At 34.8% G+C, this 26,272-nt stretch overlaps 1 protein-coding gene across 5 annotated transcripts in view; it reads left to right on the top strand.

Annotated features, from left to right (window-relative positions):
• The window catches only part of ARID4B (AT-rich interaction domain 4B), a 137,736-nt gene that overhangs the window by 65,259 nt on the left and 46,205 nt on the right, over window positions 1–26,272 (top strand). For all 5 annotated transcript variants that reach the window (XR_002125080.1, XM_019651826.1, XM_019651823.1 and 2 more), the window contains exons 6-11: window positions 1,879–1,958; window positions 8,095–8,186; window positions 16,420–16,558; window positions 20,744–20,823; window positions 22,457–22,533; window positions 23,508–23,662. Coding sequence is in view for 4 of the 5 variants with exons in the window: in XM_019651826.1 (XP_019507371.1) it covers window positions 1,879–1,958; window positions 8,095–8,186; window positions 16,420–16,558; window positions 20,744–20,823; window positions 22,457–22,533; window positions 23,508–23,662 (623 nt within the window). In the remaining variant the exon portion in view is untranslated. The remainder of the gene's footprint in view (window positions 1–1,878; window positions 1,959–8,094; window positions 8,187–16,419; window positions 16,559–20,743; window positions 20,824–22,456; window positions 22,534–23,507; window positions 23,663–26,272) is intronic.

Below are 26,272 nucleotides of genomic sequence, written 5' to 3'. Positions count from 1 at the left end.
ACTGCACTTGTTTAACTTCAGTAGGTAATGAAAACCACCTTCCTAAAAGACTGTATTAATTTATACCCTCATGGACAGTGTATGAGTGCACTTGTTTTTCCAACTCTTGTGAAATTTGATTGTAATCTAAATTTTTGCCTATCTAGGCACAAAATAGTATCTCATTTTTGTTTTAATATGCCCCTCCCATGATTACTAGTGAGATTAAATATCTTTTCATATGTTTATTGAAGGTAACATCGTTTCATTTGTATTTTTTCTCTTCTGAATTGCTAACATATGTTGTCTCCCCAGTCTCCCCCTTTTCCTCTTGGGGATAGTTATCATTTTCTTATTATTTTTAGGATGTGAGTTCTTCATGTGTTCTGAATGTTAACCTTTGCTACTTCGGTTGCAAGTATTTTTCTCATACTGCTTTATTCTTACCACTACTATCAATTTTCATAGTCAGTTTACCTGTGGTTACTTTTTCCTTTGTAGTTTAAGATCTTCCTTCCATCAGTGTTATAAATTTATTTTCCAGTGTCACCTTCAATTTATGGCTTTATTTTTGTTTCACAAATACCATTTTACTTTACCTACAGTTTATTTTTTTGAACATTCTGAAATATGATCAAATATATTTTTTTCAAATCGATAGCAAGTTATTCCAGTATTATTTATTAAATGGTAATAATTCTTATTATTAATGGCGTCAGAACTGAGAATAAACACCTAATAAAATGACTGAGTATTGTCAAAATTTGGTACTTTTGAAATAGTGTAGGTGAGTTTTGTTTATATGTTTGTGGGATGAGAGAAAACCAGGTGAAGAGAGAGGGAAAATTTGATTTTGACACATGAGATATTTTACTTTATGTACGTTACAAGACTGTGAGCAATTGTGTATAGTAAATCCATATAGTAATTAGGTGTGGTTGTCAGTCTCATAAATGTGGCACTTTTATTGTTGAATATTTTAGTTATAGCATTAAAAAAATGAACTTAAAGTTATTAATCCTCTCATATAATGTAAAGTTTCACATAATGTATAAGAACCTAAGTTTGGTACTTAGGCAAAAACTATTTCTAAAATCAAGGCCCGGCAACATTATTTAAAGTAGAGGTACTCTCTTCCCATGATTTGTGAGTAATGTGCTAAAATTACGTCATAAAATATACATATATTCTGTATATATAAGCTTACAGTAAATTTGCTGGGACATGTAGTACTTTTTTAAATAAAGAGCTTTCAACAGGAGGCAAATTTGCCACCCAGAATATATTTGGCAATGTCCGGGGACATTTTGGCTGTCACACCTGGGAATGGGGAGCTACTGGCATCTAGTGGCTGGATGCCAGGGATGCCATTAAATACCCTACGGTGCACAGGACAGCCTCCCATGAAAACGAATTATCTGGTCCAAAATGTTAGTAGAGCTGAGGTTGAGAAACCCTGCTTTAAGTAATAAAAATAAGAGTAATTTTTTTAGGGACAGTCTGAATATATAAATTTGTACTCTTGTTTTCTGTTTCTTAAGTAATTTTGTCAGTATTTACCAGTAGGAAATTTTGCCTTTCCTTTACCACATTGAGAAGAGTTAATTAGCATTTAAATAGTTTCTTCCTGAAATGCTAACTGCTTATTTTTATTTGGTATTTTCTGTTTCAGGGAAGATGTTTTCATTTCAGGCATATTATTTCTTTTTTGCTAGAAATTGGAAAAGATACTCTATATTTGAAATTGTCCGATAGAAAACATAAAATGTGACAATGAACTTCAAATGTAATCTTTTTAAACAATAGCTCTGTTTGCACTTAGAAAATTCAGTATTTTATATCATCATGTTAATCTTTGAAAAATCCTTCAATAATTTTCATTTTTACCTCCTCTCATAGTTTTTGATGATGGAGATGAGAAGACACTGAGACGATCTTCACTGTGCCTAAAAGGAGAGAGGCATTTTGCTGAAAGTGAAGTAAGTAATCATTTAATGCATGAACTTGTCCTAATGTTTTGTACTGGTGGGAGCAAGTTTTTGCTTTCTCACCTCAATCAACTTATATGATAATCAGGAAAATTAATTAATACATAATACCATTACAGTGTAATCTGTGAAGACTGTTTAAGGCTCTGTGTTTGAGTACCAGGTTCTGTATTCTTTTTTGTCTAATGTATTTTAGCATTTTTCCACAAAGAGAAAACAATGGCTTATTTAACAGTTATCTTCAGACAACTTTTATATAGACTCTTAATTTGTAAATGACTGTAGAAAAGAGATGTCTGATTTGTAATCCACTTAAACTCCATCATGGTTAAATGATATGTATGTAGATACCACAAGCAATCCCTAACTACTACTGGTAATAGCTGACGTGATTATAGCCTCTCCTTAAAGAAGCCTTGCCTGACTGCCCTTTCTAAAATTGCTTCCATTCCTCTTCATTTTGTAAGGTTGATTTAGTTTTCTTTATAGCATGTATCTTTCTCTGATATCAAAATATGTGTATGTGCTTAATTATTTGTTTACTATGTGCTTCCTTACTAGAATGTGTCAAAAGGGCAGGGATTTTGTATGTCTTCTTTACCACTTTTTGTTCCCAGTTCCTAGAACAGTGCCTGGCACAGAGTAGGAACTGAAAAAATGTTAGTTGGATGAATAAATGAAGTGCTTATATTTCTCAGGGACATTGTTCAGTGCTTTACATATATTATTACATTTACCTTATGAGGTAGATACATCTTCTACTTAAAGTTGATAAAACTGATGGGCAGAGCTGGTTCTCAAACCAACACTTTTCTAGCACCAAATCCATGCTTTAAAATTGAAAGGTGTTATTATGGAGGGTTCACAAAGTTTTGTGATTCAAAATGGGCTATAAAATTCTAAATAGCCTATTTAGAATTTTAGAAATGGACATAGTGTTATAGAGTTATATTCTCTAATCTAGCCTATAAATATTAATTAACGTACAGAGGGGCCCAACCATGTTTTTCTTTTCTCTAGTCACTATTTAGAATAGTTTTGCGGTGGAGGAGGTAAGAGGCAGGGGGAGACGACAACATTTTAATATTAAACAATTAGTCTTTGTGGGGGTTTTTTGTTTTGAAAATATGCTTCCTTTCCTTCAGTAATTGAATTGCTATTTCAATTCAGAATCTGTATTATGATTTCCAGCTTATTTTTTCACCTTATCTCATATTCTGCCATTTCCCTGTACTTCTCTGCCTCATAAGGCTACTTGGTATTTACAGGTTATGATTCATACTTTGTTTTCTTGTTTTTTCCTGAGCCATGCTCTTCTTCTTCTTTTTTTTATACAGGTAAATATGGTAAAGGAAGGAAAATAAAGCCAAACTGTAACTTAAGAATTACAAGTTAGTGTAAATCTTTATAATAGACTTATAGACAAAACTTATTACAACTCCTTTAAGAAAAAAGATAAGAAGTCATATGTCCTGTTTTAATATTTTTGAAACCCACATTTATTTGACAGTTTTTAAGCATATGATTCAGAATTCTATGTATCTATAGTGACCATAGGTAATATTTATGAAAGATGTGTATTTGCAGACTTTTCCCCTTGAATAAAAATAACTTAGCTTAAAGAAAGTGAATAGCTTTATTATTTTAATCATAGTAAGTTTTATTTTTTATTTAACAAACATTTATCACTTATTTACCAAACATTGTTTCTCAGTTATGACTAATATTAACCCATTTAATCTTTATCAAATCTGTGAGATTGATGCTGTTATTATGTCCATTTTATATATGAAACTAAAGCTCAGGAAGATTAAGTGACTTTCCAAAGCTCAGTAAATTAGTTGCAAAGCTGGTTCAAACTAAGGCTTTTTGGCTCCCAAGCCTGTGTTTTAATACTATACTGCCACACATGTATAAATCTTACAGTTAACATTCTAAAGACATGCTTAGACCCGATCCAGTGTGTCACATTTTAGTAGAAATGAACAGGAGACCTTGAACAGAAGACCTATCCCTTAGTTGTTAGACCACTACATAGTAAAATAACTATAGTAATAATGCTTCACTTGACAGCATTGTTGTCAGAGCTAAATGAGATGATATATGTAGAATTGTCTTATGAACTCTCACAACTGGTTTAAATGTATTATGGATATATAATATTACATGAACTCAATAATAAAGCTGTTTAAGGTAAAGACAATGAAATACTGGATATATCACATTGATGGTATTTTAGTACTTATTTGTGTTTTGGCCAAAGACCTTAGCCATCTACAATCCAGACCACACTGGATGAATAGGCAGAGCAGATCTCATTTTAGATACTGAATTGAATGTCAGATAGAAGTAACATATGGAAGAAGCCCTGCTCTTCTTAAGGCCACTAGAAATGCTTCCTCCTTCATGATGTCTTTCATGAGCTCTGTAACCACATTTGATCTCTTTATCCTTTACTGCATTTCCACTTTGCTCATTCTTATTTTATGGTGTTTTTGGTTACTTGTTTTCCCTATAAGATTTGAAGTTTTCTTGGGGAATAGCTATGTTTTTGTCATCTTGATAGACTCTCCTTTCCCAGCAGTGTTTTCTATACAAAAACCTTCAATAAATATTTGTTGAATTAATTGTGAAGGTTTAAATATAGAAAATACACAACAGCTTTGAGGCAAATGCAGTGAATTTGGCTTCTTACACTGATGCAGTAACAGAATTCTGAGTTTATGTAATTCTTAGAAATAATTTCATTTCCCTGAGAACACGTGTACATTATAGGAGGTTGGTGATTACAGAGGGCTTGAACACTTGATTTTTTTATCTGTTAAGTGAAGGCATGTGTCTTATTTAATTGAGAGAAATATCTAAAATACTAATTTTATTTTTGCAGGAGAATTTTAAGTTGAAATAGTTTCTAAGACAGTTGTGGTGTAAAGGCAGAAGCAGTACGAGAAAGTAGCTCAGTGTCTCCTTGCCTTGCAGGAGGCTCAGTTTCACCGTGTGTGTTTATACACGTTATACTTTATGTTTTGCTAGAGGGTGATTGGAATACTGGCATATTTTTCCTTACTCCAGTCCCATATGCTAGGTGCTATGCTAGATACTGGGGACACAAGGGTAAGCCAAGAAGATACTGAATGTATCCTTAGGTAACCTACCACCTATTTATTGAAGGAGAAAAAGTATTAATCAATTAAAATTTTTTTTTTTTAAGATTTTTCATTGGGGAATTGGGGGAGGGAACAGTGCTGGGAAATCGGGGAAAGGGGAACAGACAAATTGCTGTCATTTTGTTCTTCAGTCTAGTTGCTTCACTGGCCCATGTTGGTATTCTCATTGCACTCTTCCCGATGAGGCAGATCGGTCGCCGGCCTCTGGACGGCGACTCACGGCAGCCCAGCTCCAGGTCGAGCTGTTGTTCACCATCTTAGCTGTAGAGGGCAGTGTCACTGGCCCCCATGTGGGATCCGAACCGGGGTCCTGCTGCTCAGAGCTGGCGTCCCAAGCCAGCTCTTAACCAACGCGTCACTCGGCCGGCCCCTAAAAATATTTTTAAATTGTAAGTATATTAAGCTCTGTGAAGACATGGCCAGGAGTGTATTTAATCTACCATCTATATATTCTTTCCCTTTATTTATGATTTTCCAAAAACAATTTTAATTTTGGAAAGATTACTCAGCATTGTTATTACTAGTAATAATTTTGGCCTTTGAGAGAAAAGCCACATCATACTGGCAGTTTTTAGGGTTACTAATCCCGTCAAAAAGCTGCATACCTAAACAAAGACTTAAATTCAAGATTTCCATAAAACATCACAATAGAACTTCAGTTTGAATTCCAGCATTACAATCGCTTAACCACCTTAGGAAGTTGTTGGGGAGTGTGAGTATTTCTATAGAACATTCACAATTTGAATAGTATCCAGAAGTAGTTTCATCAGCTGGTATTCTCTGTGCATTTACTACCTACGATTGAAAACTCTAAAGAAGGGTTAGATAAAAATCCCAGCCCCACATTTCCTGCAGAGCGTTTTAGGTAACAGGGCTATAGATGTGTTTTCCCTAGGCCTATGGAATTTTTTTTGAACCTGTAATAATAGGAAGGAGTCTCTGGTTTTTGCTCTTTAGGTATAAGACAAGACAAATTCTGCCCTCCTGTATCACCTGAGGTAAAGGTGCTTCTGCCTTCCTGGATGTGGATTGAGGCCAGGAACAGAAATATTGTTTCTTCTTGTTCTCACTCTTTATTACATACCCAGGAGAGACTGTGGTTTATTTGAAAATTCCTGTATGTGATTCCTAGATAACTCTTCAGAAATCCTGCATTTGTTTTTTCCTATAACAAGTGAAATGATGAGCAGATGCTTAAAATAGAAATCACAGTATGTAATAGGAATCTCTGCTTTCAAGAGAGAAGCCTTAATTTTAGGGGAGTGAGATGGGGCATTTAATCCTTCCGTTAGGTTGGCAGAAAGTGAATCCAGGTTAGTTTATTTTCCCTGTTTATCAAATGTAGTACTTTGAAATTTTCATCCTTGGGAAACATAATTAGGAGTTAATGACAAATGACTTCTAGAGAGTTTCTGTTTGGCATATTATTGTATTTGGGCCAGCTTTTGCCTCCAGATAATATTTTTTAAGTGCTCAATTTACAAACTAAATTTGAAAAATTAGGTTTTGCCTCATAAAAGTCCTGATTTTTGTCTTTCTTTTGAAGGAATTACTCTGTATTTAATGCTTTATGGCTAGTACCCTTATCCTATTCCATATTCTTTGTTGTTGGATATGTATGTACCTTAAATATATTTACATATATTCTAATGAATTGTGCAAAATAGATTCTTAATATGCTTCCCCTTTTCACATTTTAGTTCATCATTGTCTCAACAAAATTATCTCAGTTTTAAAAATAAAAGTTAAAAATTTCCTTTTAAATATTAGCATTAGTTTGTATTTAGATATCTAACCTTTAAATCTAGGTTGACGGGCACTGTTTGATATAACAGCATGGTTTGTAACTTTGAGAAGTCTATCCTAAGTAGTTTCTCACCCTCACTTCAATCCTGACAGTTTTCCTGGGGTCTTTAGTTCGCCTAGTGTTTATGAAATTATCTGTAATAGCAAAGGTTTTATTGGAGGGATGAAAGGAATAGCAACTATGGAAAAATCTTTAAAAATGCAGAAAAAGTAGAAATAGTATCAGAATTGATATTCAGAGAATTAAGTTAGTTGGGATAGCATCTACAGATTAATATCTTAGTTTTTAAGATAAAAGATCTTTTCAGGAAATAATAGCGAGAAAAATCTAAGAAGATCTATTGAGAAACAATGGGAATTGTTCCAAGATCCCTTTTTCTTCATTTTGCTTTTAACAATCAACCAACTCCTTGCCTGGAAATCAGTATATTTGGATGGGGTTAGGGACAAATGGGTTGACATGAACTGTCAGTTGATAACAAGAAAGAAATGTTCATTTATTGATATCTTCATACTAAGCACAATATTGGAGCCACAGATTTTTAAAAAGGAAGGGGAAATTAAATATTAAATGTAGAAAAATTAATTTTTACATTTTCTTTAATAAAGGTTTATTGTGGAAAATGTTTATAAAATAATAATATAGCTTATCTGAATGAAGTCTTTTTTCAGGCAGTTGATGCTTATTCTGATAATTTTGTTTCTGTTACTAATTAAGAATTTTATTTTATATGTTATCGTTCCCTATGTGCAAAGAAAAATTTGAGCAGTTGGCACCAATGTAGGAATTAGGTCCTTACATATAGGTAGGTAGGTGTCTTAGCTCTCAAATCTGTGTTTCCACTGAATTGTGTTTGTTTTGTATTTTAATCATTGTTAGGAGCCTGTCAACATTCAAATAGATAATGAAGTCATCTAGAGAGAATAGCTAAATTTCTTTTTACCTTTTTGTTTTCAGTAATGGGCTCAATCATCTTTATTCTAATATCTTTGAAACAAGAATTTTCTATCTTTAGCAAAGTTGTATTTTAGTATTCCTTGGGAGAAGTTATTTTATCTCAAAATCTAAGCATATTCTTAAACTGATTTGGTTTAAAAAGAAAAAAGAAGTTGCAACGTAATAACTTTTGATGGGTTTATGTTCTTACCCACAGACATTAGACCAGCTCCCACTCACCAACCCTGAACATTTTGGCACTCCAGTCATAGGAAAGAAAACAAATAGAGGAAGAAGATCTAATCATATGTAAGTCCATTTTCATAACTGTTAGTTGAACCTGAATTCATTTCTCCTTCTAGTATTGTTTTAATAGTTACTAATTTTAAATTGAACTTGAATTCATTTCTCCTTCTAGCATTGTTTAAAAGTTACTTATTTTAAATTGTAATTTGCAAAATGCTAACTGGATCTAATAGTAATTTCAGATTTAATAATAGCTTCAGACTCCTTAGCACAGGTGCTCGAGGTTCTCCATGCTCAGCCAACCTTAACAGCTACATACCTACTTCTCATTCTCCCTACATGTATCTCGATGCTGTAGTTAAAATGGAACTAGTCAATATTCCCTGAATACATCCTTTTTTCCCCCTGATATCATGCATTTATTCATGCCTTTTTTGTCTCAAATGCCACCCATCCATGTCACTGTCTCACTAATGTTTCAGTTCTCAACAGAAATGCTTTCATTTTTCTGTGAACCATTTTGTGTCTCCCCACTTTTCTTTGAAAACAGACATATTTTCCTGTCCTCTGAACTTGATAAATTCTTTTCATTTATCTGATGTCATAGACAGTAATTCACCTGTTACCATCATTGTAGTGTTTTCCCTTCCTAATGCTTTTAATGTCCCTGTGTCTTCTTACAGTTGTGTCACATAGTCTACATATTTAACAAATTCCTTTCAATGAAATGCGCCTAGGCACCAAAAGCTCTAAATTAAAAAGGATCACAGGATCAAGGGGTCATGAAATTTCATGTCATCAGAGATAAAGAAACAGTCTTCAAATAGTTTCAGAAAGAAAAATAACTTATTGCAAAGGTTTGAGAGGCAGAATGCCATCAGACTTCTCACCTGGAACTCTAGATGCTAGAAGTCAGTACATTGCAGAAAGGAGGACTGGAAGTCTCTGTTAAAAGGGAGGACTTAATTACCCAGTATTATGGGACATTGGGTGGGAATTAAGGATATGATGATAACAAATAGAGAAAACAAACAGCAAAGGCATTTAGTAATCTCCCCACCCCACAAATTACATAAGAAAGGAAAACTATATTAGTAGGATGGAGGGTGGCGAGGTTTAAATATAAAAGTTATGTCCTTATAACAATGGGAAGTCAATGGAAGAAAAAAATGTTTAAAATGTATGAAGAAATACCAGTAGAGAAATATTATTTAAACATAAGGTAGTAACTATCAGAGAAAAAGCTGAAAGAGTTAAAAGCAGTTGCCTGCATGGAGCAGAAGAAAGTTGGAAGGGATGGGGCAGGAGAAGTTTTCATTTATTCTGTTGGAGATTGTTTTAAAACAATTTTGAATATTTTTGGTAGAATTTTAAAAATTTTAATGTGGCTAAGCCCAAATATTGTTAGAGTAGCTATTAAAAATAAATATTAGTCGAATTATTAAAAACTTTAGTGTAAGTAAATGCTTTCATTCAATATGCAGAATTAGGTACTAAATCTAATTGTGGCTGATCTTTGGAGGTAGAAATTGGGTAAGCACTCTCTCTCATGTTACTTAGTTTTGGCCTTACAGCAAACCCATGAAGGTAGGTATTAGTTTTATCCCTCTTAAAAATTGGGGAGATCGGTCTCAGGAACAGCAAGTAACTAATTCAAGGAAGACAGGAGAGAAATGACCAGGACTTGAAAGCCCTGCGCTTCATAGGCCTTTTCCCATTCAGTCGATTGACTCTTTTTTGTTTAGATAGAACATTTCAGTTACTTTCCAAATTAGTTTTAACAATAAAGAAATAATGACTCTTTTGGGGGAAGAAAAAAAAAACTAATCCTTGCATTGAAAAAATATTTACTATTACTTACTTTCCTACTATACTTATGATTTGGACCATGCATTTGTTTCTTTCTAAACCTTTTAGAAAATGTTCTTAGTTACTAGGTGAATAATTTTTTTCACTTGTGATTTAGCTAGCTGGTGACTCGATTATTGCTAGGATACTCAGGTTGTAACTATTTACTATTCTACGTATGTCATTACAAAATTGAGTGTTTTAGTTAAAAAGAAAAATAAATGAAAAATGTACAATGGCATTATTAGTATGAGAGTCCTGTTCTGATTATTAGATGTTATTATCTAATAATATTTTCAGTTGTTCCAAAGGGCCATTATGTTGCCATAAATTATTCACTGAAACACTTATAAGTTAAATCTTTTGATAGCTCTTTGAAAATTAATGTCTTCAACTTAAAATTTTGTCTACCATTGATCATTAGAGTCTTCCTGTAGTTCTACAGTCAACTCTTAATTAACTATGACTGATGATACCAGAACAGTGAGGTGGGGTGTATTTAATGTAAAAATAATTGGTGAAGATTTCGACTTCTCTAGCTCTTGAGAGGAATGATGTGGCTTAGTTATTAAGAGTGTGAACAACAGTGGTGCCAGATAACCTGGGTTTGAATCCTTGCATTGCCACTTCCTTCTGTGTGACCTTGTGCAGGTCACTTAGTCTTCTCATGCCATAATTTTCTCATCTGTAAAATTGAGATCATAGTATTACCTATCTTTTATAGTTGTTGCAAAGATTAAAGGAATTCATGTCCTTACAGTATGTATATGGTAAGCAGTGTGTAAGTACTAGATATCATCATGTATTGAATGAAGAATTTTTCATGAAATTACTGGCATGTGACATAATTTCATTTATATGTGAGTATGTAAGAATTCTACCTACTAGTGTCCTGGTGTTTATGTTTGACAGGTAGGACTGTTTGGGGTTATTTTTTTTTTAAAGAACATTCCCATGTTATTTTATCCTATATATACATATTATAGGAAAAAGTTTTTGAATCTATCAGGAATTTTTTTTAATTGTGAAAAAAATTGCATCTCATATTTAGATGTATTTTATCTTTCTACAAATGTCACCCAGAAGTGTAAAAATGAATTTAAAATGAGGTAATTTATGGAATATCAAATATTGATAGATTGATTTACAAAAGTGACCAAAAATTATGATCTATTAAGAAGTCTGTTGTGTTTCTTAGCTGAAGTCTCCCTTTCTTGAATATATGAGAATAAAGCATGCAGTTGTCATCAAGCAAGTTGATCTTTGCTATGTAAAGAATCTAACAGACGTTCTAAGTCATTTTCTTGCTGAGAATCTCTGTGTGTAATGAAAGATTTGCTGTTGCGATTGTTCTGTGTAGAGTATGAAGGCCGAAAAAGGGTGAGAATTACTAGTGTAGGAAATGAAGCTCCGCGTGTCTGTGCTCTTGTTTTGCTTGTCTGCTTCCTCACCACTGTGGTCATTCCCACTGCCAGGAGATACTCGAATGTTCTTGCCAGAGCTTTTTTTTCCCCCCCAAAGATTTTATTGGGGAATTGGGTAAGGGAACAAACAGTGTTGTGGAATTGGGGAAGAGGAACATTGTGTTTTGCCAGGACCCATCAGCTCCAAGTCAAGTTGTTGTCCTTCAGTCTTAGTTGTGGAGGGCGCAAGCTCAGCTCCAAGTCTAGTTGTGGGGAGAGGGGGTGGGGAGGCAGGCAGCGCAGCCCACCATCCCATGTGGGAGTTAAGAGCACGCTCTAACCAACTGAGCCATCGGCCGCCCTTCAGCAGCTTGCGGCTGCTCAGCTCGAGGTGCCGTGTTCAATCTTAGTTTAGTTGTTGGGAGCTTTAAGCCTTGGTGTGGAAGCACCCCAGGCAGAACCACAGTGAAGTGCTCGTCTTCTTAACTGCACTCCCTCAAAGTTATTTCTTCCCTTTCTTCAAAGTGATTTTCTACAGTAGTCTCAGATGTGTATCTGAAGATCGTTTACCTGACCTTCATTTCCTCTTCCATTATTTAACTAAAAAGTAAAATCTTCATTATGGTCCTCTGATTGCCATTTAAAATTTATTTTTGTACAAAGATAAATAAGGATCTCTCTTCCCAGGATCCCCCAGACTCCGTTGTTGAATAGTATATCACTTCCTTTGTTTTCTTTTAACAACCATTAATCCACATACTGGTAATCTGCCCCCAGGTTTTCCAAAATTGATTATTTTTGACCCCTTCCTTTAATTGAGTTTTATTTATATTCCCCCTCTAATTAATCCGAGTATATTCAAGTATTTTCTCTTTTAATGATTATCATCCTCTAGATTAATTTTTAAAAAGCAAGTTATTGATCCTTTTGATCAATGTATAACTTGATTTGAGTTTTCCCTTATAATTTATCCATTGTGTGCAGAGGTTTTGTTTGATTCTGCCTAAAGAAAAGAATGCCTGAAGGTACAGAAATATTTGTGTCTGCTGCCCGAAAATGTTTTTTCCAATAACCTGTCAAAAGTATATGTGCACCTGCTACAGCAGGAAAGCAGTTTACTTGCTGTTATTTTTTCTTCCCCTTCAGAAAAAGAATAAGGCATAATAAGGCCCAGTAAGAATTCTTGTTAGGGATTATCTGTGGATACAGGTTTTATCCAGTGACGGTGCTACGGTTTACCCAATAAACTAGTAATTTAAACCTGGTATTTACAGGTCTGCAGATCTTTAAAAAACTTTTTGAGATATAATTCACATATCATAAAAGTGTTCAGTGTTTTTTAGTGTATTCACAAAATTGCAACCAGCACCAGTATCTAATTGTAGATCTTTTTATTATTTGCTACTTTACTTTGATATGACAATTCTATTCTAGTTTACTTTATAAAAATTGGGGGGGGGGAATTAAACGAAAACCCTTTTATTGGTAAGTGTATATATTTCCGTATACTCTGTATGTTTTAATCTCTAGGAAGATACAATTGTCAGTCTTCCTGATACTAACACAGATTTTTAATTTACTGTATAAAATTTGGAACTGAGTTAATTACTTGCCTGAAATATTATAATAAGGATCATTGAAGTAAGAATTGCATTTCAGAGACAGAGCCTCTGAAGTTCCTGGGTCAGTTTTCTATTTGCATCTCATCAATTTGCTATTCTATGGCACAAGTCTTGTCTAAAGTTCTCACTTGATTTACAATTTATTTAAAATGAAAGGTGATGTATGATCAGCTTTAAGTGATTAGCTGTCAGTCTGTTGCAGTAAACATTTCCATGTAATTTGTTTGGCATCATCTGTGGCATCATCACATGTTACTTCATAGAGAAGAGAGAGAGTGTTATTTTGTTATGGCTCTGTAAACAAATACCTCGCCACTAAAGAAGCAACAGTGTCACAGGGAAGTAGAAACCAAGCAGGTCTCTATTTGCTCTATCTTTGTTCTTTATTTCATTTTATCAGTTTATTGAGTACTTGTTTTGTGTTAGCGGTTTCCTGGCTAAGTTCTCTAAAAGGAAGTTAAAGGAGGTTTAGGTATAAGGGTATGGTGTGTATTGGTTTTATACATTATACTGATTGTATACATTTTGTGATTTCAGGAGAAATACATTCAGAAGTACCACTCTAGAAGGAAATAATCTATTCAGTTCATTTATTTAGTCAACAAATATTTATTGAGTATCTACGCTGTGCCAAGCACTGTTCAGGTACTTGAGGTACATCAGTGAACAAAATAGGCATTTACAAAATCTCTGCATTTAGAGCTTACGTTCTCTCATATGGGGGGAGATAGACAGTAAAGTAAACTTGTAAGAAACAAGTATATTATATAGTGTGATATATAGATTTGTAAGTGCTGTAGAAATAATAAGAGTAAGGGTGAAGGGGTGATTGGGGCAGCCAGGTTGTAAATTTGAATAAAATGGTCAGGGTAACCTAGTTGAGATGACATTTGAACTGAGACTTACAGGAGGTGAAAGTTAGGGTGTGCCAGGCTGTCCTGCTGCAAAGGGCAGTAGAGAAATGAGGTGGTAGCAGCTGGTAGAGAAAGTGAGGTCAGGGGATTTTTTTTTCTTTAAGTGGGAGAAATAACAGCATACTGATGGAAATAACAGTATGCTGATGGGACTCAATCTAGCAGAGGCAGAAAAGCTGATACAGGAGAGAAGCAAGCATTGCTGGAACAAAGTCTTGAAGATGAGAGGAAGGAGGGAAAGGAAATCTAGTCGATAAATGGGGAATAGTTTTAGAGCAGAGCCTGGACATGTGCTGTGTAAGGTGGATAGATGTTTTATGTTGCCGGTTTATATACATATATATATGAATAAAACTTTCTGGTGTTCAACGTCTTCATACTTACTAATGTTAAGAAAGAAATTGGAATTTTTATAAAGATGCTGATGACTTTGTTAGTCAAATAAAGCCCAGTTTTCTCAGAAAGAAATTTTTACAGACTTGATATATATTATCTGTGACATTGTGATTTTCTCTCTCACTAATGAAAATGACATAAAGTATGTCCATAAAACCCTAGCTGAATGAGTCTTCTCTGACTACTTTAAAAAAGCAATAATTTTCGTTTTAAGATTGGTTGTATTCTACAATCATTAGAAAGTGGGAAAGATAAAAGTCATTGCCCTTGAGATGCTCTTCTAATCAAGTAGAAATCAGACTTGTAAAGTCTGTCATTACTGTCACAAGCTGTCTGCCTATTTGTAAGGTTTTATGCTCTCATATGAAGGTAGGTTGGTTTTTCCTACTACCTGTTACCTACTTTCTAAGTAGGGGTTAAACTGCTTTAAGTGCCATTTGAAATACAATAGTTCTACTCAGTAGCAAACTTTGAAGATTTGCTTTGTTTTTACCAGGGGATACTTTTTAAGTTATTTGATCTTTGAAATCAAATAGTGATATTCTCCTATCACTCTAAAATGTTTAATATCATTATAATAAGTTTTGCTTTTTTTATATTTATGTAGGACTGTATAAATATTAGAGGGGTGACATTCATTTGTTTGGAAAGGCATGAAGACAAATGTAGAATATACTGGATTTATCCAATCAACCAAATAGATAAATCATGTTTAAAGTTTTAAAATAATTGTCAACTTACATTTTTTGTCAGTGAACTTGGCCATTGCCAACTATCTCAAAAATGTTTTCCATCCCTGTTGATAATCAGTACTAGCCATTATTCTGTTTTATTTTATAAAAAGAACTTACATTGCAGTCTATTTAGTCAGCGTTTTTTAGTGTCCTATTCTGGGCATTTTGAGCAGTCAGTTGTTAGAATCTTTATTTTCTTTAGCACTGATTGTGGGCTTTCTTAGAACCAGATTCAGAATAGAATTTTTTGTTTTGTTTTATGTTTCTTTTGTCCTTTTTAATTTTGCTTTTTACTGTACTTTCCTCTAACATCAAATAGATGGTTTTAGGTAGTTCCGTTTCCTAGCATCTTTCTAATTTATTAATTCAATATACAGTGTTAACTGGAAGGAATTTTTAACAAAATACAAAAGAACCATATTGTGAATTTTATGAATACCTAGGTGGTATATATTTGATACTGAGGATAACAGTGTTGATCTCTTATCAGATTGTCTCCTCTTCCTACTGTGACCCCCAGTTTATTAAGATTGGCAAAATTAGCTTTGTATTGAGAGTGTAAAATTACTATCTCTAGAGCTCCTTTAATCTGAGAGTAGGATCCAGTATATTTTAGTATATATAGTACTGGGACATTTAATATGGGACCTTCAGTTTTTTGAGAATTTGGGGACCAGTGTTATTCTGTTATGATCTTCCCCGCAATCTTTTTTTTTTTTTTTTAAAGATTTTTATTGGGGGATGGGAACAGCGCTGGGGAATTGGGGGAAGGGGAACAGACAAGTTGCTGTCCTTTTTGTTCTTCAGTCTAGTTGTGGAGGATGTTGCTTCACTGGCCCAAGTTGGCACCATCATTGTGCTTTTCCTGGGCGAGGCAGATCAGTTGCCGGCTTCTGGATGGCCGCTCATGGCGGCTGCTGGCTACACACAGTAGCCCATGGCAACCCACTGCAGCAGGGACTACAGCCTACGCCGTCACTGGCGACAGTGACTCACTGCAGCCCAGCTCCAGGTTGAGCTGTTGTTCAGCATCTTAGATGTGGAGAGCAGTGTTACTGGCCCTCATATGTGGGATCCGAACCGGGACCTTCTGGCGTCCCAAGCCAGGTCTTAACCAACACCCACTCTGCTGCCCCCCCGTTTCAATCTTTTAAGATAGCACTAACTAAACCCAAAAGATTTTTAGGAAAATGATGTTTTCCTTTAATGATAACCTTTTTTGTTATTCTTTAGAAATTTAAAATATTTAAAATTTTAGATTAGCCATTCTATAGGTATTAGGAATGGGATGAGATTTCTAGAATACCTGTATTTATCAATTTGGTATGCTTATTCATCGTGAAGATAAATGGAAATATCTTACTGTTTTCTTTCCTTAGACCAGAGGAAGAGTCTTCTTCATCCTCCAGTGATGAAGATGAAGATGATAGGAAACAGATTGACGAGCTACTAGGAAAAGTTGTATGTGTAGATTATGTTAGTTTGGATAAAAAGAAAACACTATGGTTTCCTGCATTGGTAAGTAACTTTAGTATAAAAGAGTTTAATTTTCAACTATATAAGTTCATGGAAAAAAAATCTTATTTTCTTACTAGTGCTTTTCATAAGTACAAAATGGGGAAATGGTTTTGGCATCCTATCATTTAGTTCACAAAAAGATTATTTTCAAAATTATATTTGAGTACAAAGAACTCTTGAAGTCACCCAAGAAATGCAAAAGCATTTAATTTTAGAGGCTAGGTATTGGGAGTTCAGTATACTGCTCTTTATATTTTGGGTAGAACATTCATAATTCAGACTTTGAAAACTGAATCTACCATACAAAAGATTGCAAAGGAAGAGCAGAATCTTTTTTTTTCTACTGCTGTCTAAAAATGATGTCTATTTGTGATTTTTTTTTCAGTGAACATATTTTGTATTCTTTAGTGTTTTGCACAAAATAAATGCCCAATAAATGTCAACTCTTATAATTAAAACCAATGAGGGTAATTATTTGTTTTAATCTAAATACTTTATGATACCTTTGTACTTCCACATGTATCTACCATTCAACAGTTGTTGGATGCTTGTCATGTGCAGGATTGTGCTAAGACCTTTACAAGGATTATGAGGTAGGTAGGTATAATTATTTACCCTCATTTAGAGATAAGGAAATAGTATTAGAATAGGTAAGTGATTTGTAAAGCTTTGGGCTAATGGTAAGCTGAAAACTTAAGTGTTTAATGTATGTGAGCATTTCTCTTTTCCTGAAGCAGTAAGATTCTTTATAATAATTTTTTTTGAAAACATGTTTTAAGAACAGTTTTGTGTCTTTTTTTTTTTTTTTAGCAAGAGGAACATTAAAATTTTCACTGTTAATATTTTCAGTATTAATTAAAGATTCTCTCACCATAATTTCTAAATAGTTTCTTTGATGATGAGAAAAATATATAAGGGTTTATGATATTGAAAGGTCAGTAATCTGCTTAGTCAACTATTTCTATATTTTAAAAATAGAATTGATATATATTATCCTCCCCCCAAATTGAGATCTTTTGGACAGTGATAAATAATTTTTGTTAACCAGAGTGTGAAATTGTATTCTAAATCAAACAATCTTGACATAATCTAGACATAATGCATTTCTGTTTTTAAAATTAGTTTTTATAAGTTGAATAAATTTTGCAGGTGTTGTGGTAACATCATCATGTGAGAAAACAGTCCCATACTCCTAGAAACTATAAACAATCAAACATGTATTGAGCATTTACCCTGGACAGGCACTGCGCTAAGCTTAACGTAAATAGTTATATTTCGGCCTAATTGAGATTGAAAAAGAAGTGGTATTTACCCTCATTTTTTTTTTTTTAAAGATGTTATTGGGGAATTGGGGGTGGGGGGAACAGTGCTGGGGAATCGGGGAAGGAAAACAGACACATTGCTGTCCTTTTGTTCTTCAGTCTAGTTGTGGAGGATGTCGCTTCACTGGCCTGTGTTGGTATTATCATTGCGCTCTTCCCGGGTGAGGCAGTTGCTCGCCGGCTATTGGATGGCCGCTTAAGGTGGCTCATGGCAGCTCACAAAGCTCACGCCCGCTGCCAGCCAGCCTCACTGCAACCTGTGCCGTCGCCAGCAACTCACAGCAGCCCAGCTCCAGGTTGAGCTGTTGTTCACCATCTTAGCTGTAGAGGGCGCAGCGTCACTGGCCCTCATGTGGGATCCGAACTGGGGCCCTGTTGCTCAGAGCTGGCGTCCCAAGCCAACTCCTAACCAGCGTGCCATTTGACTGGCCCTACCCTCATTTTAAGGGGAGGAAGTGTTAGCTTACATGACTCATAATCTTACTTTTCAGTTTCCTTCACTGTTTCTCTAACGAAGCTTTAAATGTTGTTCAAGGTTCATAATATATCACTGTGTATTTTCATCCCGTTTTATAGCATTGGCTGCTGCAGTGATAACAAACTGAAATGCCTTAGGGACCAAGAAAATAACATTCATGGGTGAACGGGATAAAATTTGGATCGTAGTTCCTGTGTCAGAATGGAGAGTGAACCCACTCCTCACACACCACTATGAGCACTGTGTGGTCAAAACCCTAAGCTCATGAGCAAAAAACAAAAGAGTGGATCTGGCTCATAGTTTTAGACCCCTGACATTTTGGCTATTGACTCCCAAGTTTATATCTTCGAGTTCAAACCTCTATTGAGAGCCCCAGACCTGGACGTCTCTCTATTCAGTATCTCCTTTTGGATGCCCTTTAGTCACCTCAAAACTTCATAAGCCTAAAACTAAATTTATTCTCTCCTCCCCCATTCCCAAACTTGGCCCCTCTGAGGCCCATCCCATAATCTGTTTCTCTGCTTGCAGTTCATCCCTGTACTGTAGTCATGTGCACCATGTACATCATTTGTCAGGTCAGTTCCTACTCAATCTGCAAAACTTAGTGAGCTTAAACATTGTCTCCTCAAGAAAGTGGTTCCTGACCACCTAGATTAGGACTTAACACAATGGTGATTAAATAAATGCGCATGTCCTTGTTTAGGGCTCATCTAGCAATGGATGCAACTAGGATGCAAGCTCCATGTGGGGAGGAACAGTGACTGTCTAGGCCTCTGTCCTCCAACATCTATGGAGTAGTTACTATTTGTAGAGTGACTAGATATGAATGAACCAATAAGGATTCACTTCAGTACTTTATTGAAATGACAGGAAAGTTTCCCTAGATGCTAATACACATAAAAGACTTTCATCAATGAATTATTTGAGAGTGCCATCAACATTTCGGCAATGCTTAATGCAGTGCACTTACAATTAGGAAAATTAACTTTTAAAAGACTGAAGTAGAACTAACCTGTTCTAGCTCTTTTCTAGCCTGTGGTGAGAGTACATGCCTTTTATACACCATTGGGTCATTTTTAAGAGCTGATGAGACAGGCCTTAAAACAGACCTATCATACTTATTGAGTCCATTTTTTATTTAAAAATGTAACTATATTATTAACTTGGTATACATAGTGGGCTGTCTTGGAATTAAAAATAATAAAAATTCATAGGTGTCTTGTTAGTACCGCCTTTGGAAAGACATGCCTTATCCTCATTGTAAATAACAGCTGAGGCAATTTCAAATAAAATTTCAACCTTTATAATGTTAGTAATAAATCTTATACAAACTCTAGGAAGGTACCAACTTAAACATGTTTAAGGTAGTATTATGAAGAAATTTTAGTATGTGTTAAAGTATATATTTAAATGTAAATACTAGTAGAACCTCATTTCTGTCTTCCTTTAGGGTGGAGACTGCTCTGATTAAGGTTCTGATACCTGATCCCATTTTGGTTCCTGCTCTTCTTGGGCATGATGCAGACCCTCTGTCAAGGCCCTAGCTCTGCCTCTTTTTCCACCCCTGCCCCACTTTTATTCCAGCCTTCCATTTCTTTTTTGTTTGTTTGTTTGTTTGTTTGTTTGTTTTTCTTTTAAAGATTTTTATTGTTGAATTGGGGGAGGGGAAGAGACAAGTTGCTGTCGTTGTGTTCTTCAGTCTAGTTGTGGAGGATGTTGCTTCACTGGCCCATGTTGGTATTATCATTGCTTCACTGGCCCATGTTGGTATTATCATTGCGCTCTTCCCGGGTGAGGCAGATCGGTCGCCAGCTTCTGGACGGCCGCTCACGGTGGCTCTTGGCAGCTTACACCGGCTGCCGGCCGCTCACACTGGCTGCCGGCCACATACGGTAGCTTATGGCAGCCCACTGCAGCAGGGGCTGCAGCCTACGCAGTTGCCAGCGACTCATGGCAGCTCAGCTCCAGGTCGAGCTGTTGTTCACCATCTTAGCTGTAGAGGGCAGTGTCACTGGCCCTCATGTGGGATCCAAACCGAGGCCCTGCTTCTCAGAGCTGGCGTCCCAAGCCAGCTCTTAACCAATGCGCCACTTGGCTGGCCCCTCCAACCTTCCATTTCTGACTAGGATATGGTCCACGGCTTCAGTCGAGTCATCATCATGCTTCTGCTTTCAGTACCCTGCCTGAACCTAAAAACAGTGTGGGTAACCTAGAGGGCTGGAAGGATGTAGGATATACATTTAAAATTACTTGTGTGTACCTCTTTGCCCTCAAACTAAAATTAGTTTAAGCTGAAACTACTTTCACAAGAATTTAAATAGTTGATACTTAAGTCACTATCTATAAATGTCCTTTTAATTATAATAGTTTCACATTTTTTTAAAGGTGGTTTGTCCTGATTGTAGTGATGAAATTGCTGTGAAAAAAGATAATATTCTTGTTCGATCCTTCAAAGATGGCAAATTGTAAGTATAATTCACTTGGTATGAGAAAATATGCTGTTTTTCCAAATTAGGATGGTAAATGATAAAATAATTATTTCCAATGACATTACACTTTTACTTTTCATCACTCAGAATGTTTCAAAGTATGATCATTTTTCATATTATCATTAAGTGTTATTTCTTATGTCTTTCCTTATTCATTTTGGTCTTTTCTAAACTAGACTCAGTACTGTCTAAGTTGTCAGTTTTACCTGTATAATAGATAGTGATTTGTTGAGGCAAATTTGATATATCGACCATATCTAATACTTGATTGATATATTAGTTAATAATCTTTATTGTTCTTGAATGTCGAATTAGATTATTTTAATATTTTTAATTATGTCTAAATAGTTTTAGTGATACCTGTTGTATAACATTTGACTTCTGCAGTAGTCTAAGGATTAAAATGGGTATGGTAAGAAAGGGAATTTTCATGTAGAAATTTTTTAGTTATGAATTTCTATGTTTTTTTTTCTTTAAGAGTTGTGTGACTAGAAAAGCCATATATTTTATACTTTGCTTTATTGGGTGACTGTACCTTAAAAGGGTCATCATTTTCTTTAAGATTGGTGTTTGAGTTTTCAAGTTCTGAAAAGTTATTTTTTTTAATCTGTGAAACTCAGTTTAACAAAATTGAGATAATGAGAGAAATTTGAACACTGAAATTGAATACTGGTTTGATGTTAAGAAATTGTTAATATTTAAATGTGTGATAATGGTATGATTATATTTTTTTAAAATTTTAGTGCTCCATATTGAAATTTCATAAATCATACAATATCTGGGATTTCCTTCAAAATAATCCAGTTGGGGTGGGAGGGATTAGGGAGGAGTATGATTATTGTAGCTGGGTGATGGATATGTGGGAGTTTGCACTATTCTACCAATTTTTGTATATATTAGAAATTTTTAAAGAGTTAAAAAATTTAGCCAAGTTGAAAAATGTATTTGGAATAGTTTTTAGGCTCTTATGGATTGCTTGACATATATCAAATGCAGAAAAGCTAAATAATGGTTTATTAGTGTAAAATAGGAAATATATATGACAGATATGGTAGAACTTCTTGTAGTTGCTTACATCTGACCCCTTCTAATGATTGGGAGTTCCATGAAAGACCTTAAATTGTATATTAGAAGTTTGCTAGTAAGCCTACAATCCAGTTAAAAGGTTTTAAAAAGAGCTTTTACCTTATAAACTAGTACATTTTTTTCCAATCTGAAACTTCTTAAGCCTATTTTCAAGATAATGGCAGATTCTTACTGTTTGACTTCCTTTTTATTGGATTGATGCATTCTGCTTTCCAAACATTTTTATTATTTTTAGTATTTCAGTATTTTCAAGTGTTGCCTTATCCAAGGACCCTGATATTCGAGAATACATTGTTGTTTATAAAACATCTCTTAAGGTGTGGTCCTTTTGTAGATGATTACATATTTTAACATCCTACCTAGAATTTTGTTTGGGACTTGCAACTCTGTACAATTACTTTCATTGTAAATGTCAATACTCCAGTATTTTCATTAGGTTTCTTTTGTGTACAGTTAGACTGTTAACTAATCTCTGTTGTGCTTTTGTGGGTTTCTTTCCTTTAAAACCAAAATTATAATACAGTACTTCAGTGCCAAGAAAGGATGTCCATGAAATTACTAGTGACGTTGCACCAAAGCCTGATGCTGTATTAAAACAAGGTAAGGGTAATCTTGGAATAAATTATTGTTAATTTAAAAACTGATGAAGTGTTTTTGGAGATTAAATTTTTTGTTGCTCTTTAAAGAAATATTTTTTAAAGTTGTCTTTAAACTTATACTTGGTTCTCTGTGACTTTTACTTTTGTAAACCAGTGTGTCCTTTGTTATCATAGATTTCCTTTTTCTTTTTTTATCTTGTTAAGAGGGGCAATAATTTAAAAGGGGGAAAGAACTATAACATCAGCTACTACTATAGTGTTAGTTTTTTCCTACTAAATAAAATGTTAGTTCCTGAGGATGGTAGAAACAGGAATAAAAATAATTTTGATTTTCATTTATCATACTGTAACAATAGTTACATTTTATTGATGAATGTGCTGTAATCGCATTTCTTACTTCATTTTTGACATTGTAAATAGCTGTTTATTTTCTCCTTACCTATATTCGTCAAATCCAATAATATGCTATATAAACTGGTTAAAAATCATAACAAATTTATTTCCATGTATTGTTAAATGAGAATAACTGTCTAGCTAATTTTGATTGAAGCTAATTGTTAATATAATTCAGATTAACTAGAGATGTAGAAAACATATTAATAGTATATTTTCAGGTATTGTATGTTCATTACAGTGGCTTTGTGCTTGGTGTGTAATACTGTCTATTTGTTGGATAAACGATTAAAGAGTTACCTATCTTAAAGTTGTTTCTACTAGACATGCTTAATGTTTATTTAAAAGAAGCTCTTTTCTCTTGTAGTTGTTTAAGCCTAAATCACCTTCCAATGGTACTATCTGGCATCTATAAAATGGGTGCCCAGTGCTTTTTAGACTAGTGCAGTTAGCACAGTGCCTGGCACACAGCACATCAGTGCCAGCGGTATTAGCACAGTAGTTTTCATTTATCTTGTTTAATATTTTTAGACAAATCAGTTGTCATTTCGTCAGTTCCCATAGTTTATGTTCTCTTTCCAGCCTTTGATCAGGCACTTGAATTTCACAAAAGTAGAACTATTCCTGCTAACTGGAAGACTGAATTGAAAGAAGATAGCTCTAGCAGTGAAGCAGAGGAAGAAGAGGAGGAGGAAGATGATGAAAAAGAAAAAGAGGACAATAGCAGTGAAGAAGAGGTAAGTAAAAGCAGTTGATGCCTTTCAAAATTAAAAATTACAGTTGGGTTTACTTTGTGAGTTAGGATTTGGTATAAAGTCATTAATCACATAAATATTTTTAGTAGTAAAAATATTTCATCCTTATTGGGTGATCACTTCATAAATTATATAAATGTCTAACCACTATGCTGTACAGTTAAAACTATATAATATATAATATAATATGAAATGTCAACTAATAAAAAGTCATTGGGATATAAAATATACTATAGGGAATAGTCAATAATATTGTAATAACTATATACAGTGTAAGATGGGTAATAGACATTGCAGTTATCACTTGTTAGGTATAGAAATGTCTAATCACTATGTTTTGTACACCTGAAACTAATAAAAAAAAAATATTGGGTTGTCTGAAAAGTCATGACGTATCTTTTCTGTTTTTCTTTGCAAAAATGCGTCATGACTTTTCCGACAACCCAGTATTTCATAATAAAATTGTATTTGTGATACTCATCATAATCAAGTAGTTTTCTTGCTTACCTTAAAATAGAAATACGGTCTTGTGAAATGAAAAATATTAAGTATAGTTATCCCAGAAACCTCACAAATGTTTTTTAATCTTGCTGTGCTTTTGATTTATCAGATAATTAAGGAAATAACCCATCTAATAAAGCAAAACTGCTTTTCACCATCATGTAGACAGCTGTCACCTCATACAATGTTTACATCTACATATTTTATTGGCCTACCTAGAAGAGCAGAAAATATGTATTCCATCTAGTATTAAAAGAACAGTCAGCAAAAAGTAACGATTAGTATCACTTTGATTCAGAGAATCTTAAATGAGCTTATCAAATACAAATTGGTAGGTAGTTCTAATTAGATCATAAATAAGACGTCTGTGAATTTATATGGATCAGGGAGCTGAAGTTTTAGATTTTATGGTAGCTGGTACTTTAGGTCGAGCAGTGACAAGTACCAAGAAAAGATGTCTGTGATATTATTGGTGACATTGTACCACTGTACTCTACTGGTTTGTTGAACGACTTCATAAAAGTTATTGGTGAGAGGTGCAGATAGTGAAGCTACTGTGTTTGATCATGGACTGAATTGCATTTAATGTTTTCAGGAAACTTAAGTTAATGTCAATATGTCATATTTTAAGTAAGTTATGAAATTCTACCATTTAACTGTAGTAAACTTTTTTTTTTTTAAGATTTTATTGGGGAATTGGGGAAGGGGAACAGACAAGTTGCTGTCCTTTTGTTCTTCAGCCTAGTTGTGGAGGACGTTGCTTCACTGGCCCATGTTGGTATTATCAATGCACTCTTCCCGGGTGAGGCAGATCGGTCGCCAGCCATTGGATGGCCACTCACAGCGGCCCTAGGCAGCTCACACCGGCTGCCAGCCACTCACGGTAGCTTAACGGCAGCCCAGTGTAGCCTGTGCCATCGCCGGCGACTCATGGCAGCCCAGTTCCAGGCCGAGCTGTTATTTACCATCTTAGCTATAGAGGGCGCAGCATCACTGGCCCTCATGTGGGATCCGAACCAGGGCCCTGCTGCTCAGAGCTGGCGTCTCAAGCCAGCTCTTAACCAGTGCGCCGCTCAGCTGGCCCCTGTAGTAAACAACTATTAATAAAATAGGATTGTTTGAGTTTATGTTTTATGATACAGAGATCAATAATGACAATGTGTAGCGTGCAAGTTTCCCAGGCTTCATTCTTTGCCCCCACTGCTTTCTATTTAAAATGCTAAAATGAACAATCAGTTCCTGCTTAAAACCTCCTCAGTGGCTTCTTATCACTCTAAAGGTCAAGCTTTACTTGGAGTCCAGCCCTGTCTTTTTTTCCCCCCATCACCTCTCTTGGTACACCCTCCTACTTGGAACTTTATGCTGTAGCAGTGCCAAATTACACACCTTGCTTCTCCGTACCTTTGCACATACATACCAGCACCTCTGCTTACAGTGCCCTTCCCTTCCCACCCCTCCTCAACCTGGCTCACTCCAGTTTTCCAACCCTACTTGAATGTTACCATTGTAAAGGGAAACCTGTGAACCATCATATTTCTCACCTCAGGAAAGTTACTCCATTTGCCAGTCTAAACTACTGTTTCTTGTACATAGGGTGTGTGTGTGTGTGTTCATGTTCAAATACGTACATTTATTTATGTCTGCTTTCTCCCCTATTAATATATAAGCTCCTCAAAGGTAGAGACCTTGTGTTACTGGTACTCACACTCATAGTGTGTAATATGCAACAGATGATTAATAAATGCTAGTTACCAAACTTTTGTTGCTTGGATGTGAGCTTTCCAAATGTTTTTGTAAAAGCAAATCTGCTTTCCAGTTTAAACATTTCTTACGTTAAATATAAACATCACTTAAAATTTTTGCAACAGGAATAAATTTGGCAGTTTATGAAAGTCAACTATTTTACCATGGGACATTTAAGATAATATATTGAAAATAAATTTACTTAGACTTACATCTGACTACCTTACCAAAACCCAGCATACGTGGACCATATTTAAATTGAGAAATACAGATTTATCATAAGCAAATTAATAATTGTCATTTATTCTTCTCTGCCCAACTAGCAAACATAATAGTTTGTCAACCTGG

This window comes from Hipposideros armiger, unplaced genomic scaffold (genome assembly GCF_001890085.2).
Source record: "Hipposideros armiger isolate ML-2016 unplaced genomic scaffold, ASM189008v1 scaffold_167, whole genome shotgun sequence".
NCBI classification, from domain to species: Eukaryota; Metazoa; Chordata; class Mammalia; order Chiroptera; family Hipposideridae; genus Hipposideros; species Hipposideros armiger.
The sequence above is the reverse complement of the archived record's forward strand: the minus strand, read 5'-3'. Positions and strand labels throughout refer to the sequence as shown.